Source organism: Lutra lutra, chromosome 16 (genome assembly GCF_902655055.1).
Source record: "Lutra lutra chromosome 16, mLutLut1.2, whole genome shotgun sequence".
NCBI lineage: Eukaryota > Metazoa > Chordata > Mammalia > Carnivora > Mustelidae > Lutra > Lutra lutra.
In genome coordinates this window covers 45,435,237-45,455,116 of record NC_062293.1, presented here as the reverse complement: position 1 = coordinate 45,455,116, position 19,880 = coordinate 45,435,237, and the positions used below count along the sequence as shown (strand labels likewise).

The 19,880-nt window shown below is 42.4% G+C and overlaps 1 protein-coding gene across 3 annotated transcripts in view; it reads left to right on the top strand.

The window, feature by feature from the left end:
• The window catches only part of CRK (CRK proto-oncogene, adaptor protein), a 31,530-nt gene that overhangs the window by 1,655 nt on the left and 9,995 nt on the right, over positions 1–19,880 (top strand). For 2 of the 3 annotated variants that reach the window (XM_047707384.1, XM_047707385.1), the window contains exon 2: positions 9,765–10,130. In XM_047707384.1, the coding sequence (XP_047563340.1) occupies positions 9,765–10,130 (366 nt within the window). Of the gene's footprint in view, positions 1–9,764; positions 10,301–19,880 lie in introns of all 3 variants that reach the window. The other variant, XM_047707382.1, reaches the window with a different exon arrangement.

Below are 19,880 nucleotides of genomic sequence, written 5' to 3'. Positions count from 1 at the left end.
CCACAAATTATCCTAGGTCTTCTCAGTCTGGTAAGTTTAATAACATAATGTGAGACAAGAATATTGATGTAACATAACTTTGCCCTAAACCAGGTAAATTCTACCTTTTTTTTTTTTTTTAAGATTTTATTTATTTATTTGACAGAGATCACAAGTAGACAGAGAGGCAGATAGAGGGAGAGGGGGAAGCAGGCTCCCCGCCGAGCAGAGAGCCCAATATGGGGCTCAATCCCAGGACCCTGGGATCATGGCCTGAGCTGAAGGCAGAGGCTTTAACCCACTGAGCCACCCAGGCACCCCAATTCTACCTTTTTTTAATGTATTTTTTTTTCTTAAGAATTATTTGTTTATTTGATGGGAGAGAGAGAGCACAAATAGGCAGAGCAGCAGATAGGAGAGGGAGGAGCAGACTTCCCGCTGAGCAGGGAGTCTAATGTCCAGCAGGATCCCAGGACCTGGGATCATGACCTGAGCCAAAGGCAAACGCTTAACACTGAGCTACCCAAGCACCCCTAAATTCGACTTTTTACCACCTTCTTGGTATCTAGGGTTTTACATTACAATGCAGTAATATGTTGGCACACGGTCACTGAAACTCAATTTTTGACCTTCTTTCCCCCAATTTTCAACCTTTTGTGTATACATTTTGTAAAATTTGGAGATGGCAGCAGGCGGTTTGCTAGTTTGAGCTTTCTCCACACCTTGGCGTTAGGACTTTATATCTCTGCACTTACCTTGATACGGAGCTCCACCTTTTCATAACAGATATGAATTCAGATCCTTGGCCCAAAAGAGAAGGTGAAGATTGCCAGAGTTTGTGGATGGGGTGTAGAAAGTTCATGGGCATTGTGGTAATTCTTGTTTCTGGTAATGTGCCCAATTTTCCACACACAGCAATTGATTGAGTTGCTGTCTTTATAGTAAAGATTACTTAATCTTTGTTCCCCGTCCTCTCTCATCAAGCTCTTTTTCTTTTGAAACTACACAGAGAAATTTCTTTTTTTTTTTTTTTTTTTTAAAGATTTTTATTTATTTGACGGATCACAAGTAGGCAGAGAGGCAGGCAGAGAGAGAGAGGACGGGAAGCAGGCTCCCCACTGAGCAGAGAGCCCAATGCGGGGCTCGATCCCAGGACCCTGGGATCATGACCTGAGCCGAAGGCAGAGGCCTTAACCCACTGAGCCACCCAGGCGCCCCCACAGAGAAATTTCTTAAATTTTAGAAAAGCATGTAGAATATTAGTAGCTAACATTTATCGACTGGTTATTCTATGCCAAGTACTTTGCCGAGTACTTTCTGTACTTTATCTCATTTTCTGCCCATAACAATCTGGTGAGAAGTACTGTGATCTCTATTAATTGAAATATTTTCATTTTATAGGTGAGGAAACTGAGAGTCAGAGATTCAGTAACTTGCCCAAGGTCACACAGCTGGTAAATGACTGAGCCAGATTTTGAACCTCAGAATTCTGTCTAGAGAGCTGACACGCTGTACTTCTTTTTCTTTCTTTTGAGATCTAAACAATGCACATAGAAGATTCAACACTTTTGTTTTTGTCATGAGGTCCTAGGTTCTGTTTAAAGATGAAAGAATGACAAGAAGAAACTAACTTTAATATTTGGACAATACTTGTCTGTTATCTAAAAGTCTAATGATGAGGCTTTTACAGTTCTCATTTGGCAAATTGAACATGAAAAAAATGAGCTTTTTTACTTAGGACTATATAGCGTATTTATTGTGGACATAATTTTGTATGGAATGGCTTATTCCTTTAGAGGAATATGGGTAGGATGGATTAGGTATTTTTAAGCTTTTCTGGTGAGTATATTTTTAACTTAGTTGTTCAGCTTCCACAGGCTGCCATAGTCAGGGAGCACCCTGGTTGTGCCTCAGGGCCATAAGGCAGGGTTTGGTCAAGTCTAGTGGGCATACCTTGTCAGGTTGGACTTCAAGGTGGACCTCTTGGGAAGGCTTTGCAATCATTGATTCACATGTTTCTTTGAACAATGAGGTATTACTAGACCTTAGCCAGTAGACAGTTGACAGAATTGAGTAAGTGTGAGCAGGGAGAGTAGTTTTAAGTCTGAGCTCTGGAGCTTGGGTTTGAGACATTCTTCCTGGCCACTTACTACTTATGTAACTTTGGGCACATTCTTTAACTTGCCTCTGCCTCAATTTCCCCATCTGCAAAAGAAAGGAAATGGTGATATTGATCACATAGGGTTCTTATGAGGATTAAATGAGTTTTAGTGTATTAAATGCTTAAGAATGGGGCTAACATATAGTAAGTACTTGATAAGCATTAGCTGTATTAGTCTTATTAACATAAGTATGAGGTTGGGAGAGCAGGAGTGGAAGACTTCTCAGCATTGAGGGGCTTACAGGCAGGCACGATGTGGGTTGGTGAGCACTGGTAATACGATAGCATGTGTAAGGGAGTGAGTGCTGGGGTGGAGCATGGTGGAGTGCATCGAGAAGTGTGAAAGGACCTTGGATCCGTGACATGGAAATATGATGGCATCTGGTGTTACCTGCTTAACCCAGAGCCTTCTACCTATTGTTCTAGTGGGTGAGGGAAGCATAAAAGCTTGCCTCATTTGGGGACAGGGAGGAGCAAAAGTTGGGGTGGTTATTGTTTACGCTGCCTCTTTAAGGTGGTGCTGGACCAAGCCATTCTCTAGAGATCTTGTGGGACTGTTCATTACCTACTGCTTTTGTACCTCCACCATCAGTGTTTCATTTGTTTACCTCATCTTTGCAGTTCTCAAACCTGGTCTGCATGTTTTATTCATCAGTTACAGAGTATCCCTCCATCCAGTGGTTCTGGAGAAGTTCTTCAGTGAGTTACTTCTAGGTTTACATCCAAAAAAGGATGTCTCGGTAAAAGGAAGTAGGTTTATTTGTTGCAGGACTTCTCAGCCATTTGCTGTGCTCATGTGAAATTATGACCCTCCCAAGAGAGGCAGGTATTTGACCACAGGACATTTTGAGAAGTGTCCTGAGATTCTGTAGAATCTTCTCTGGGAAACAATGCAGTGGACTTTGGATTTGGGGATTATTCGAAAATTTCTAAAGGAATTAAGAGGTTTGGGCAGGATACAGTGTACCAACTGCTTTTAGGAGCTTTTATTACATAGGTGTTTGACACCAGGAGAAGTTAAATAAGAGTTCATATAGCTAGTAAATGGGAGAACCAGAATTCATTAAACCCAGGCAGTCTGAATCTGTGAAATACCATGCTGATACGTACCATTTTTAGAAAGTTCTGTTTGCTTAGGAGGCCAGATATTTGATACCTCTTTAGGAGACCTTCTCAGATGAAAGTCAGCAGCCTTTTTAGCCCTTTGTATTGGACAGGTGGTGGGGTGTGTTTAAGCATTTTCTATAAATACCACAGGCAGAAGAGGAGGAAAGGGGTGGAATTAAGGGAAGAGGAAGGGAAAACGGAAGTGCTTCGAATTCAGGGGGAGGCTGCTGATGAAGCTGCTGTGGTGGTACCCATGCCAAAAGTGACCTGGCCTATTGAAGCCCATGGAGCTCTTGGGTGTTCTTCATAAAACCTTCAGGGAATGGTGTTGTAAAAATTGATGTAACCTGAAGGCTAAAATGCTTAGAAGTAATGAGTTGAGCATGTACAGAAACCAAAAGAATATGAAGTGCTTGCATTGATTTTGATTTCTTAATGTGTTTGTTCATAACTCATGTTCAGAATACCAGCACAGGTTTATGTAAAACAAGTCAGTGACGTTTTCCAAGTCCCAGCAATGAGAACCTGGTCTTTGGTTCATTTTTCTAGACTGACTGACTGTATCTCCTTCCTTTCCTGTCCTTCTATTTCCTGCCCTTGGCTATTTGTGGTGGGAAGGCGATGAAGTAGGGAAGAGGAGCTGGAACATATAGCTGTGATGAGGTTTGGGCTTATCTGACACTTTCGTTCTTTTCTCCCCCCTTCTGTGGAGTTTGGTTGATGTTCCATGTATTTGACTGCTTCAGCAGTACACAGAAACAGGCACTCCTCTGGTGGAATTATAGTGTCAGTAAAATAGAAAAAAAATTTGTAGGTAAAGAATATCAAAGGGGTGCCTGGCTGACACAGTGGATAGAGCATACAACTCTTGATCTTGGGGTTGTGAGTTCAAGTTCCGCATTGGGTGTAGAGATTACTTAAAAATAAATCTTTTTTTTTTTAAGAGTATCAAAGATTTTCCTTGGTGTTTTGCTTGTATTTCTCTGACTGCTGGGATTGCCAAGCCAAAGAAGAGAAGTCATTGTGGGTCCAGTTCACACCATGCAGCATTTGAGCAAGAAATGAATTGAACCAACTTTCTACCTTTATATTTATGGCAGAGGAGCTGCCATTTTTTCTTTTCGTAATTTTCATAGTGATCTTTACAAGGCTCTTGGCTTTGTGGTCTTATTGTTCTTCTAAACTATCACCCTCCCTCCCCCCAAAAAATCAGACACAAAACACATTTTACTTCAGCTAGTACAGCAATGGAGGAACCATAACAATGGATGACAGGGAGTGGTTACCTTCCTTTTTAGAGTGAAAAGAATGCCTTGGAAATGTTCAGGTATGGTCAGGGCTGTTCTTTCATGGTGATTTCGTTGTATCTAAGAACACAGTTTTTTGTCACTACTGTTTTTTTGTAAGAATACATCTCCAGTTGAAAGTGAAAGTCGGGGGAAATAATGTCTTCCTAAGACCTCCTGCTTCATTCTTTGCTTACCAACCACACTGTGTGTACCTTTATATCTGCAGCTGTGCTATGAGCTTCTTAAAACTGGGACCAGACTTATATTTAACTTCTTCCCTCACTTCAGAATTTTGTTAAGGATAATATCTAACATCTACTGAGTACCGTCTTCCTACCACTGTCCCAAAAAGGCAACTAGTGAAAACCATTTTGGCTTTTGCACCTTGGCATGTAGTTGGGTAAACTCTAGCAAGGGAGCTTTCCTCCCTTTGTGTCATTAGGACCATTTTCTAAGCCATGGGTACTCTGCTGGTGTGAGGGTCCTCCCTAACACTCTACTCTGGAGGCTTTCTGGACCAGACAGTGCTCAGTAGGTCTCCTTGGAGCTCACATTGACCCAATCCTTCACATAGTTCAGCAGGCCTAAAGGATCACTGAATTAACCTAGTGGTAATAAGCAGAATGACCATGTATCTCATTGCCTACCACACTTGAATGGGAACAGTCCCCCTTCAGTGGTCCGTTTGAGTGAAGGCAAACTCCAGAGTATAGTGCCACCATGCTCTGGTATATTCCTAACCAAAGTTCTCCAGTTCAGCTCTTGGAACTAGTGGGGTTGTGTCCTGCAGGTACCTGATGAGTGTTTGCTGTAGATATGTAGTCCTGGGTCTGGGCATCTATTTAAGCATTTTTTTTTAAGAGATTTTATTTATCTGACAGTGAGAGAGGGAACACAAGCAGAGGGAGTGGGAGAGGGAGAAGCAGGCTTCCTACTGAGCAGAGAGCCCTACTCAGGGCTTGATCCCAGCACCCTGGGATCATGATCTGAGCCGAAGGCAGACGCCTAATGACTGAGCCACCCAGGTACCCCTCTATTTCAGCATCTTGAGTTGGGGAGCCAGCCAGAATTACTGAGTGTGGGCTATTAACTTGTTTTAGCTTACAGCCATGAATTCTACAGATGGACTTGTGTGATACAAGAAATGTGCAACTGTCCTTTAAATTGTGTCTTGGTGTCTCATTGTGCCTTCAATTGTGAAGGCACTTATCAGTACTCATTCTGTTTGGAGGACTTCTGGTTAACTTCTGTAGTTTATCTTTTCACTTCTTTCTATCACTGAATTTCAAAGGTACTTTTTCTGGTCATTCTGGAAGAAGTGATTTCTAATACTGAACAAAATAATTGGGTCTCATTTCTTTTTTTTTTCTTTTGGGTCTCATTTCTTTTAGAGTGCAAATTGATTCAGACATCCATCTTGGGCTATCACAATATTCCTATTTCACCATATTAATCACAGGCTTTCATTTTTTTTTAAGATTTTATTTATTTATTTGACAGATCACAAGTAGGCAGGGGGGCGGGGTTGATGCGAAGCAGGCTCCCTGCTGAGCAGAGAGCCCTATGTGGGGATCGATCCCAGGACTCTGAGATCATGACCTGAGCCGAAGGCAGAGGCTTAACCCACTGAGCCACCCAGGCACCCCTCACTGTGGCTTTTAAAGATTTATTTGTTTATTTGAGAGAGAGAGAGAGAGAGAGAGACAGCAAGCGGGGGTGGGGAGAGAAAAAGGGAGAGAATCTCAAGCTGACTCTCCATTGAGCGTGGAGCCTGACTTGGGGCTCAGTCCCATGACCCTGAGATCATGACCTGAGCCGTATCACTATGGCTTTTATTTTATTTTTTTTTAATATTTTATTTATTTATTTGACAGACAGAAATCACAAGTAGGCAGAGAGGCAGGCAGAGAGAGAGAGGAGGAAGCAGGCTCCCTGCCGAGCAGAGAGCCCGATGCGGGGCTTGATCCCAGGACTCCGAGATCATGACCTGAGCCGAAGGCAGAGGCTTTAACCCACTGAGCCACCCAGGCGCCCCTCACTATGGCTTTTAGATAGTGGACCAGTGTTCTTGGAGTGAAGAACATAAATTGGACATTTTTCCTTAACAGAGGACTTGAACAAGTAACCCTCCCAAAAGAAGTACAAATAGTAATCTTGAAATACACCAAATGATTAAAGATGATATTTAAAAAGAGATAGCATTTCTCATTAAATTGTCATTGAGGGGTGCCTCGCTGGCTCAGTTGGTTAAGTGTCTGCCTTTGGCTCAGATCATGATCCCAGGGTTCTGGGATCAAGTCCCGCATCAGGCTCCCTGCTCAGCGGGGAGCCTGCTTCTCTCTCTCCTTCCTGCTTATGCTCTCTGTTGCTATCTCTGACTCTCTCAAATACATAAAATCTTAAAAATAAATAGTCAATGAGAGAGAGCCTGTGAGCCGGGGGAGGGGTGGAGGGAGAGGGAGAAACAGACTCCCTGATGAGCAGGGAGCCTGATGTTGGATCAGATCCTAGGACCCTGAGATCGTGACCTGAGCTGAAGGCATACACATAATGAAGTGCCACACAGGCATCCCAAATTGTCAGTGATTTTTCTTTCTTTCTTTTTTTTTTTTTTTAAGAATTTATTTGTCAGGGCGCCTGGGTGGCCCAGTGGGTTAAGCTGCTGCCTTCGGCTCAGGTTGTGGTCTCAGGGTCTGGGGATCGAGACCCGCATTGGGCTCTCTGCTCAGCGGGCAGCCTGCTTCCCTTTCTCTCTCTGCCTACTTGTGATCTCTCTCTGTCAAATGAATAAATAAAATCTTAAAAAAAATTTTTTTGTCAGAGAACAAGCAGTGGGGATGGCTGGCAGAGGGAGAAGCAGGCTCCCCACTAAAGAAGGAGCCCGATACGGGACTCGATCCCAGGACCCTGGGTTTATGACCTAAGCCAAAGGCAGATGCTTAACCAACTAGCTGCCCAGGTGTCCTTTGCAATGCTTTTTAAAATGCTCTTTTGGCAAGGATATGGAGAAAGTGGGAACTCTTAGATCAGTGGTGGCAGTGGAAAATCGTACAGACCTTTTGGAGGGCAATTTGGCAACATAAACTTCAATGTTCTTACCCTTTGATCCAGCAGGTGGATTTTAAGGAATTTATTCTAATGAAATTAAAAAAAAAAACCTCGCTAATAGATAAGAACAAAAATGCTCATAATAGCATTTTCACTAGTGAAAAGTTAGGAATACTTTATAGCTATTAAAAGTCATGTTCATGGGGCGCCTGGGTGGCTCAGTGGGTTATGCCTCTGCCTTCGGCTCAGGTTGTGATCTCAGAGTCCTGGGATCGAGTCCCACATCGGGCTCTCTGCTTAGGAGAGAGCCTGCTTCCCCCTCTCTCTGCCTACTTATAATCTCTCTTTCAAATAAATAAAATCTTTTTAAAAAAAAGTCATGTTCATGCAGAGATGAGAAATTTTTTATTATATAAAAATAAAATCTTTTTATTTTATAAGAAAAAAAGGCAAGATAAAAAATTTATATTACCTAACTATAAAACACTTGTATATATTTATGACATACTTGTATACACACACACACATATTCAAATTTGGGAGGTTTTAACTTAATGCTGAATTGTGGGTTAAGGGTAATTAAAAAAACAAGCTCTGCAAAAAACAGTTTTCTGTTTATTTTATTTTATTACTTTACCAGGAAACCAAAAGGTAAAAAAATCCAATAAAGATGATTTGTTATTTTGGTGCTTAGCAGAGTGTAAGTTAAAGGGTATATTCCTGGGGATTCTGGGTGGCTCAGTGGGTTAAGCCTCTGCGTTCAGCTCAGGTTATTATCTCAGGGTCCTGGGATCGAGCCCCACATTGGGCTCTCTGCTCAGCAGGGAGCGTGCTCCCCCCTCCCCCGCCACCCTGCCTCTCTGCCTACTTTTGATCTCTCTGTCAAATAAATAAATAAAAATCTTTAAAAAAAAAAGAGGTGTATTTGTCACTAGAAACTTTTTCATTTGAACTGATGCATGTTAATATCTTTCAGTTCTAGGATCTTGGGATAGAGAGGGAATATATTCTGCAGTCAGATGCTCAGTGCCTGAGCTATACCCCCCTGAGGGAACACATTCGGAAGCATGCCCTGTGTATCTAGGGCTATACACACCTTTGCATTATGTGAATGACCCTAGCGTGTCATAAGAGGTTGAGAATTTTATTTTTATTTTATTTTATTTTTTTTTTTTAAGATTTTAAGTAATCTCTACACCCAACGTAGGGCTGGAACTTACAATGCCAAGATCGAGAGTTGCATGCTCTGCTGACTGAGCCAGCCAGGTGCCCCCAGAGGTTGAGAATTTTAACACTTTATTTTTTCAGGCATCCTTATTTACTGTTTTTCGTGACCTGAGGGAGCAATGTGGTTTACATGTTTTATTTCAGTGCAGACCTTAGGAATTGATTGTTAAGCAGTTAGCGTCCTGGTTTCTCTTTTTAGACTCCTTGGTTCTTTTGCCTAATTAAGGTTTTTTGTTTGTTTGTTTGTTTGTTTGTTTTGGTGGCTGTCAGAAATGAAATTGAGGGTGCCTGGCTGGCCTAGTTACTAGAGCATGGAACCCTTGATCTCAGGGTTGTGAGTTTAAGCCCCACATTGGGCATAGAACTCACTTTAAAAAAAAACACACACACACACACACACACACACAACAAAAACATATTTTTTTTGTTAGAAATTGTACATTCTAGATGTGAAGAGAAGGAATGTATGAGCCTGGTATAGATAGATGGCAAGTTCTCCCCAACTCTTCTTGGAAAAGCTACTGGGACTTATGAAAAAGGAGAGTTGCTACATTTCCTGAGGTTGAAAAGAAGATTACAACAAAACCTTGAACCTTATGCTACTCTGTAAATGGGATAGCACAGAACATTTTGGGAGAATGAACAAAAAAGTCTCCATGTTGCTTTGTCTTTGATCCAGTATGAAAGCATGCCCTGACTGGCCTGGTCTGTTAAGGCCTCTGTTCCATCTCTGCTGCAGGTGGTGATGGGCATCTTTTTAGGGTATGTTTTAACTACAGAGTATGATTTTCAGTTTACCATAAGCAGAGGGGTTATCTTTTCTAGACTTTTTTTTCTGATTTAATATTGAGTAAATGTGTTTAGGAAATGGTTAATGGTTAGGAAATGGTTAAAATCTGCATTTCATCTCCTTAATGTATCTTTAAATAATAGCCTGCTCTGTTTTTTTCCAGGGGTGAGCCCCTCCAGACTCCGAATAGGAGATCAAGAGTTTGATTCATTGCCTGCTTTACTGGAATTCTACAAAATACATTATTTGGACACTACAACATTGATAGAACCAGTTTCCAGATCCAGGCAGGGTAGTGGAGTGATTCTCAGGCAGGAGGAGGCAGAGTATGTGCGAGCCCTCTTTGACTTTAATGGGAATGATGAAGAAGATCTTCCCTTTAAGAAAGGAGACATCCTGAGAATCCGGGATAAGCCTGAAGAGCAGTGGTGGAATGCAGAGGACAGCGAAGGCAAGAGGGGGATGATTCCAGTCCCTTACGTCGAGAAGTATAGACCTGCCTCCGCCTCAGTATCGGCCCTGATTGGAGGTAACCAGGAGGGTTCCCACCCACAGCCACTGGGTGGGCCGGAGCCTGGGCCCTATGCCCAACCCAGCGTCAACACTCCGCTCCCTAACCTCCAGAATGGGCCCATTTATGCCAGGGTAATCCAGAAGCGAGTCCCTAATGCCTACGACAAGACAGCCTTGGCTTTGGAGGTACATAATGTGCAAAATGTAGAAAGAAGAGATCTGCTACAGGGTCTCCCTTTCACACCTCTTAGAGCTTTGTAGGAATGCTGAATACAAACACCAGCATTGTGATGTTGTAGATGTTGAACCATTAAGTACTGATTTTGGCATTAATGTTGGGTTTTCTCTTTTTTTGTAGAAAACCTATTTTGGAATAAGTAAGCTTAAAATTGTATAACTGAATGTTTTGATTGATATACTAAACATACTTTGATTTCTTTGATAACACTACCTGAATTCACAGGAATTAACCTAAAATATTTTTTTCTCATCTACCTTCTACTCTGATTCTTTCTTTCTGTTTATCAATGTCTAAAATAAGGTGGGCTCTGTCAAAGCACTTAAATGGAATTTTCCCACAAAAAACATGTTTCTTCTTTAGAGGGCATAGAGTTGACCAGAGTTACCATTGACTGCTTTTGTTTATAAAGTAAGAATTCAGGAGGAACAGTAAAGCATAGAACAGGTGAGAAAAGATCCATACCCAAAACTGTGTGTTCCAAGGAACAGCAGGTTTACTTGTTTTTTGTTGTTTGGTACATTTTACAGCGAGGAAGCCGGTTCCTCCTAAGGAGTAAATTCCTGTCTTTTACGGCGAATAGTTGTGCTTGGTAGTCTGTCTCCTCTGGTCAACTATTGCATTGGGTCCATTCCTTTATTCCTCTCTTTAACATTCACAGCTTTGTTTCTTCTCTCCTCCCTTCCTCCCTCCCTGAGATACACAGAGCTAGTGGTTCAGAGTAAAAGCTTGTACAAAAGTGGCATGCCATCTTTCAGAACCTACTGATAGAACTTGAATGTAAGTAAGTAGCTAACTTTCTTAAGTACAGGCTGAAGTTACGTGAGCTCAGACTAGCAGAGAAGGAGCAAAAGTGTATTTTTATAAACTGAAATCTCTAAGTGCTGTTTCCTTTGGGTCGTGTTCACACAGTGGGAGTAAAGCTGCTTTCTGCCTAAGTAGAAGTGTTAGCCTACAGAATAAACTGGGATTTATTTGAGCCAGTCTCTGATATTACTGGATTTGAAAATTTTCTTTTACATTCTGGATAGTGGCTGCAAAGAAGGCTAGTTGAGTCTTAGAGGTTTGACTGAAAAATGTATTTTTATAGTGCTTGTTTTTTGAGATCGCGTTGTGACTTAAAAGTATCATGTCTCTGCTTTGATAAGAAACGAAATTATAGGTCACACCATTATTTCCACCACTCTGAGTTTGCAGGATAATGAAAACAAGTTTCTTGCCTTGTGTTTTCATTTAAGTTCACATGATGTCAACATCCAACATGGTGCTGTGCATATGGCAGATGGGATTCCTGACGTTTTTTGCAGACCTTGTGTTTTTTTTTTTTTTTAAGATTTTATTTATTTATTGACACACACAGAGAGATCACAAGTAGGCAGAGAGGCAGGCAGAGAGAGAGGGGGAAGCAGGATCCCTGCTGAGCAGAGAACCCGATGCAGGGCTCGATCCCAGGACCCTGAGATCATTACCCGAGCTGAAGGCAGAGGCTTAACCCACTGAGCCACCCAGGCGCCCTTTTGCAGACCTTGTTAGCACTGGGCTGGAGTATGAAAACTAGCAATCATGAAACAAGCCAGCTAACAGCCAGGAAACAATAGTCATGACATTAATTTTGTTTTCATTTGCATTCCCTTCCCTCCCTCCTTCCTTCTTTCCTTCTTCCTTTATTAAAAGATTCATCTATTTTTTTTTTTAAAGATTTCATTTATTATTGTAGAGAGAGGGAGAGAGAGAGAGCACATGAGCAAGGAAAAGAAGAAGCAGACTTCCCACTGAGCAGGGAGCCCGACGCAGGATTTGATCCCAGGATGCTGGGATCATGACCTGAGCTGATGTGCATGCTGCCCAAAAAGACAAAGGTGTACCTTAACACTGTCTAGAAAGAGGTTCTCATTACTCTGTAGTTTCACATTCTGCTCTGATTTCTCAAATCAGACCCTTAACCGGCTGAACCACCCAGGCACTCCAGAGATACAACATCTGTTTATTAGAGAGCTCATGTGCATGAGTATGAGGGGAGATTGAGAGAAGCAGACTCTGCCAAGCCCCTTGCCTGATGTAGGGCTCATTCCCAGGACCCTGAGATCATGACCTGAGCCTAAATCAAAAGTTGGATGCTAACCAATGGAGCCACGCAGGTGCCCTCCCTTTTTATTTTTTTATTTTTATTTTTCCTAAGTAAGCTCAATGTGGGGCTCAAACTCATGACCCTAGATCAAAACCTGAGCTTAGATCAAGAGTTGGACATAAGCAGTTGAGCCACCCAGGTGCCCCTTCATTTTTTTTTTTTTTTTTAAGGATTTTATTTGAGAGAGGAGGGGAGCATGAGCAGGGGGAGGGGCAGAGGGAGAGAGATAAGCAGACTCCCTGCTGAGTGAGGGGCGCAACTCAGGGCTCCATCCCAGGACCTCAAGACCATGACCTGAGCCAGAGTCTGATGCTTAACCAACTGAGCCACCCAGGAGTCCCTAAGATTTTATTTTTAAGTAATCGCTACATCCAGTGCATGGTTAAATTAACCCAACCCCAAGACCAAGAGTTATATGGTCTACCAAGTGAGACAGCCGGGTGCCCCTGCATTTTCTTTCTTTCTTTCTTTTTAAGATTTTACTTAGGGGCTCCTGGGTGGCTCAGTCGTTAATCATCTGCTTTCAGCTCGGGTCATGATCCCAGGGTCCTGGGATCAAGCCCCACATCGGGCTCCTTGCTTGGCGGGAAGCCTGCTTCTTCCTCTCTCACTCCCCCTGCTTGTGTTGTTCCCTCTCTCACTATCTGTCTCTCTGTCAAATAAATAAATAAAATCTTTAAAAAAGAAAAAAAGATTTTACTTATTTATTCATGAGAGCAGAGACAGGGAGAAACAGGCTCCCTGTGGACCAGGGAGCCCAATGCAGGACTCTAGCCCAGGATTTGGGATCACAGTCTGAGTCGAAGGCCACACTTAACCAACTGAGCCACCCAGCTGCCCTGCATTTCTTTCTTTCTTTCTTTTTTTTTTTTTTAAGATTTTATTTATTTATTTGACAGAGATCACAAGTAGACAGAGAGGTAGGCAGAGAGAGAGGGGGCGGGAAGCAGGCTCCCCGCTGAGCAGAGAGCCCGATGTGGGACTCGATCCCAGGACCCTGAGATCACGACCTGAGCCGAAGGCAGCGGTTTAACCCACTGAGCCACCCAGGCGCCCCCTGCATTTCTTTCTTTCTTTCTTTTTTTTTTTTTTTTTAAAGATTTTATTTATTTATTTGAGAGAGAGACAGTGAGAAAGAGCATGAGCGAGGAGAAGGTCAGAGGGAGAAGCAGACTCCCCATGGAGCTGGGAGCCCGATGTGGGACTCGATCCCAGGACCCCGGGATTATGACCTGAGCCGAAGGCAGTCGTCCAACCAACTGAGCCACCCAGGCGTCCCCCTGCATTTCTTAAAGAGAGCTGTTTTGTTTTGTTTTTAAGATTTTATTTATTTATTTTATAAAGAAATCACAAGTAGGCAGAGAGGCAGGCAGAGAGAGAGGGGGAAGCCGGCTCCCCACCGAGCACGGAGTCCGACGTGGGTCTCGATCTCAGGACCCTGAGATCATGACCTGAGCCAAAGGCAGTGGCTTAACCCATTGAGCCACCCAGGCGCCCCTGTTTTTAATTTATTTGAGAGCACGAACAGAGGGAGAAGCAGGCTCCCCGCTGAGCAGGGAGCCCCATATGGGACTCGATCCCAGAACCCTGGGATCACAACCCCAGCTGAAGGCAGCCACTTAACCAACCCAGCCACCTGGGCGCCCAGAGAGAACTGTTTTTTTTTTTTTTTTTTTTTTTTAATGATGTCTGCCTTGATTAGAGGCTGCAATGCTCAGGAATGGTTGAGCTGCTCTCCCTGCTGTGAAACATAAATCTTGTGAAATAAATAGGTGATTTCAGTAAATTTTGTTTTTTGGTTAGATACTGATTTTGAGCCACATATGTTGATTGCTAAAGATGGCCTCCTTCAGGTTAAAACATATACCCCGGGGCACCTGGGTGGCTCAGTGGGTTAAAGCCTCTGCCTTCGGCTCAGGTCATGATCCCAGGGTCCTGGGATCGAGCCCCTCATCGGGCTCTCTGCTCAGCGGGGAGCCTGCTTCCCTTCCTCTCTCTGTCTCTGCCTGCCTCTCTGCCTCCTTGTGACCTCTGTCAAAAACAAAACAAAACAAAACAAAAAAACATATACCCCAAAGTAATAGCTTTATAATACCTTACATACTTAAAAATGTGTCCGTTTAGCATTGTAGAATTTTAGAGCAGGAAAGGACCTTCGGTATCTTTATTATGTAAAAAGAACTGATGTTTAGACAGATTGGATTGTTTAGTCTATTTGGAGGTAGAGATAGGATGAACCCAAATCCACTGTTGCGCCTTCTCTACCATGCCCGGTTCAGTCTGTGACTCTTACTGCTTTATAACTGCACTGCTGCCCTCCTCAGTATAGGTTTTGTGTGGCTTCACTGGCAGCATATCCGCAGTGGGACTGTGTGCGAGGACAGTTGTGCAGTCAGTACAGTACAGCTGTACAGGACACAGTTGTCTACAGCTCTTCTTCCCTATCTCTGGGTTTTTATAAGAGCTGATGCCTTGTCCCTATTGAGGTGACACTGGGAGATAAGAATAGGAGGCTGTGGTGTTCTGGTCTGACCATTCTGGTTAAACAAAACATTCATGGTTTATGAATGACCTAGTTCCACTAGTCTACATTTTACACTAAATTTTAGTGGAATTTTACACTTAACTTGAAGTTGATAAATTAGAATCATTGCATTTTAGAATTGGGTAGGGCTCTGGAGATACTGTGTTAGACCAGCAGTCTTCAGACTGCTTCTCGGTATCCCTCAGGAGAGGGGGGGGAACACCAAGGGTGTAAGGCTCTGTGTTCCCTCTCTTGCTTCAACCAAAGCAATTCTGTTTTTAACTGTATTACATATTTGGATTTCTCTAAGATTTTGTTTGAAGAAAGGATTTCTGTACTTAAAAAATAAATCTTAAAAAACGGGGTTCAAGAGCCACCTGCCCTCACCTTAAAGATGAAATTTTCTGCATTGGTACATTTGCTATAATCACAGTCTCCCAGTAGAAAATAAGTTATTAGATACTTCCTTTTTGTCTACCCATCAGATTTCTGTAGTAGAGATGAAGGCTGTAGAAAGTAGGGATTGATTCCAACTAACCAAAGGAGGGGTATTCCTCTACCCACTATAGTTCTATGGGTCAGTCAGTCATTTCCGGGGGAGTATAACTAAATCAGATACCATCTGTTCCATTCTGGAGTTTCCAAGATTTTAAACATGCAGATATGCTGAATGTTTTGAATAAGAGATGCTGGAAAAAACACTAGAATAGTGCAGAGGCAGCTTTCATTTTTTGTTTAATGGCTCCTTAGGAGCTGGAATAGTACAAATCTTGTGAACTGCAGGTGTTAAACTTTTTTAATGCCTCTGTAGACTGTCCAGAACAATCACATTACTTTTAAATGCACTAATCAGATAACTTACATTCTTTGATTCAAGCTGGCATTTGGCCTTTGATAGATGATAAGACTTTAGAGTCATCATGGAGCTACTCAGGTGTTCTTAGGCTTGGACCTGTTCCTCGACACAGATGGGAAAGGTTGTAAAGTGCTTTAGGTGCCTGATAATATGCATTAGTGGCTACATCAACTCTTTTTTTTTTTTTTAAGATTTTATCTATTTATTTGACAGAGATCATAAGTAGGCAGAGGCAGAGAGAGAGAGAGAGAGGAGGAAGCCGGCTCCCCGCCGAGCAGAGAGCCCGATGTGGGGCTCGATCCCAGGACCCTGGGATCATGACCCGAGCCGAAGGCAGAGACCTCAACCCACTGAGCCACCCAGGCGCCCCGGCTACATCAACTCTTAATCTTCTCATGTGGTACTCTATAAAACCCAAGTTGGTTAGGCCTTTTGACCTATGCATAGGAATTTGGAGTAAAGACCCCACTTTTCCCTTTGTTAGGGAAAAAAAAAAAGAGATTGGAAAGTGTAAGAACTCAAGTGGCAAGTTCTTCCTGTGTCAATTTGTCTTTTTCTGGAATTATAGCTAAAGATTTCTGTATCGTTCATTGAGAGAGATGTCTGCTTTTCCATCTTGGACATTACCTTTATTTCAGCTCATAGAATCTCAATTGGAAAGTACCTTGGAAGTAAACTGACCTAGACTGTAGTTAAAGGCAGGCCTTCTGGTATCTTCACAGATAATTTTTTTTTTTAAAGATTTTTATTTATTTATTTGACAGAGAGATAGAGAGCCCAAGTAAGCAGAGCAGCAGGCAGAGGGAGAGAGAGAAGCAGGCTCTCTGCTGAACAGGGAACCCAAAGCAGGACTCAGTCCCAGGATCCTGGAATCATGACCTGAGCCGAAGGCAGCCACTTAACCAACTGAGCCACCCAGGCACTCCTTCATGGATGATTTTTAAGCATTTATTTGGATATCTCTGCTTTTGGGGAACTTGCTATCAACACAGGAGTATAGTCCAGAGGTTCCAAACTTTCTTGATTCATAACACCTTTAGTGTCTCAGTAATATTTCACAGTGTCCTAGGCCAAAAGAAATAGTTAACATTTGCGCTGATTAGGTAGATAGGTATACAGATAAGTTAAATATTTATATCCTAATAACTTGGGACGCCATGTAGAAATCTCATGTAGAAATTGTCAGCTGCCTGGAGCTAGTGGTTCACATGGCATGATATATGTCAAGTATTACTGTTTCCCTCAAAATTTTAAAGATTTCATGGCATCGTCTGAATTTGCTGCAATGCCTCTGACACTGCAGTTTGGGAACCTTGGGCAGGTTCATTGTGTTAGTTTAGTTGGAAATGTACCTAGTATATGTAGTTATCTCCCCAACTTGCACCAGGGGGATAGGGAACTTAGTTTTAGGCATTATTAGCTGTTGAGCTAGAGAAGATCTTTTCTTACCTGGACTAGAACTAGGGTGAGACCTATTTTCCAAGATTTATTGGGATGCTTTTTCTCTTCACCTGGAAGCCTACCAGGTAAATCTCAAAGACCTGCCATTTTCTACCAATATAGCCCATGCTTGTTTCAGTCTATTTCTGAGGCAAGTGAGTCATTTAAAGCTGAATTGTTCTCATTTGTTTCTATTCATTTGAAAGGCTATAGATGCATCCTAAATATTACCTATTTCTTAGATCATGGATCTGCAGACTTTTTCAGCAAAGGACTTTACAGGCCATAGAGTTTTTGTCACAACCACTTAACTGCCATTGTAACAAAACAGCCATAGACAAAACAACAAATGAGCTTGTTGTGTTCTAATAGAACTGTTTACGAAAACAGACAGCCAGCTGGATTTGGCTCATGGGCCATAGTTTGTGGACCCTCTGTTTTAGATTGCTGTCATCATTTTAACTTTTATTCTCCTTCAGCCAAATCTTGAAATATTAACTAAATGTGTTCTTGGTGTGTTTGAAAATATTTCAGGGTAAGGTCTCTGTATCCATCTCTCTCTGTGTGTTTTTCCTTGCTCTATTTTTATGGATTTGTTTATGATTCCTGTCCTGAGCTCGTTGGAATCCTGCAGCAAGTCAGGATCAGAGGAACACTGGCAACTCTTAGATGGTAGGGACAGAAACTAGAGGGTAGTCACCTGGGGTTACACCAGCGAAGGAGGTCACACAGATCCCTAATGTTTCCTGTTTAAGGACTACCAAAAATGAATGCTGTTTGGGTTCCAATTTCATTCTTGCTATCATGGGACCTTACTGGTGAATATCAATTGAGTAATCTTTGGCTCCTGAATCAACTGTAGATTTGATTACCTATGTACCAAGATTGTGATTTATTCTGGGAACTACTCAGAGCTAGGGAAGAAACCAGTTTTCATCAAGTTCCCTGGGAGTGAAAAAACGGAAGTACCAACATTCAGTCCTCTTTAGAGATGATGCCATGATTGACTTGCAGACTTGCTCCTAAGGATGTAATACAGGATCAGGAAGTGAGAAACTGACAGGATAATATAGTACCTCAGTGAAAGGGTCCTCACTGTCTCTTCTTTACAAGGTGGTACTAGGGTCTGCCTCATAAAAAGAAAGTTTAACTGCCTTGTGCTTCAAATCCTTAATAAGGTCTTTTTTGTTCGTTGGTAGACAAATTAGGGGTTTTTGCATCTTGAATTTTGAAATCCATAGTGTTAGAATTACAGTTACTACTACACTCACTGCAGTACATTTGTTTGTATCTTGAGATTATAGCATTTCTGGGGCAGATACTCCATTTTTCTTTCTCCATCTTTGAAATAGTTTGCCAAGCTTCAAACCCATATATGTCCCCCTTCACCCACCCTGGTCTGGCCTTGGGAATTGTGTTTCTGGGTTGTTGCCTACCTGGAGGAGGAGTATAAATTCTCGCTTTGTTTCTAACTTGGAGAAAGAATTGCCCTGAGTGTAGTACTGTGTTTTCAGACTGCCCTGTCCCCTCCTGCACTTCCCCAACTCATACCTGCCAGGCTTGACAGCCATTTATTCTTCCAAACTGTGGAAGCACTTGGGCCTCATGTGATCCAAGGATAGTCATGTTGCCTTTGGGATTTGTCTTTTCTTTTCCTTTTTTTTTTTTTTTTTTTTAATAGATTTTATTTATTCATTTGACAGACCGCGATCACAAGTAGGCAGAGAGAGAGGAGGAATCAGGCTCCCCACTGAGCAGAGAGCACGACGTGGGGCTTGATCCCAGGACCCTGGGATCATGACCTGAGCCAAAGGCAGAGGCTTTAACCCACTGAGCCACCTGTGCCCCTGGGATTTGTCTTTTCTTTTTTTTTTTTTTATTTTTTTTTTTTATTTTTTTTTTTTTTTAAAGATTTTATTTATTTATTTGACAGAGAGAAATCACAAGTAGGCAGAGAGGCAGGCAGAGAGAGAGAGGAGGAAGCAGGCTCCCTGCTGAGCAGAAAGCCCGATGTGGGGCTCGAACCCAGGACCTGGGATCATGACCTGAGCCGAAGGCAGCGGCCTAACCCACTGAGCCACCCAGGCGCCCCGGGATTTGTCTTTTCTTGACTCCATGAGTCCCCATGTGCTTTTGAGTATTTCAAGAGAAAGACTCCAAAGGATACAAAGGGTTCTTTAATTTTAATAAGGTCTTCCTCGAAGTATTTGTACTTTAAGGCCACTTTGGATAGGTTAATTAGCCCAGTTGACAGCTTACAACTTTTCTCTTCCATTCATTTAAAAATCAGAATTTTAAAAAAGTTAGAATCATTTCAGAGTTATGGCATAGCTTTTGTTTTCACCCCCTGATGTTTGGGCCTATCTGCCAAGAATCTAATCAACTGTAAAAAAAGATTTTGGATTTCAGAATATGGTGTGGTGTTCCTGAGCCCCTGTAGAGTAGAACCAAGAGACCATGTACATTGGAGATGGCTCTGATGTTATCCAAAGGTCTAATCTGTACAAAATCACCCCCCTCCCTGCCAGTGACCTTGCAGTGAAGATCCCCTGTTGTTTCTCCCTTTGAACTTGGAAAGAA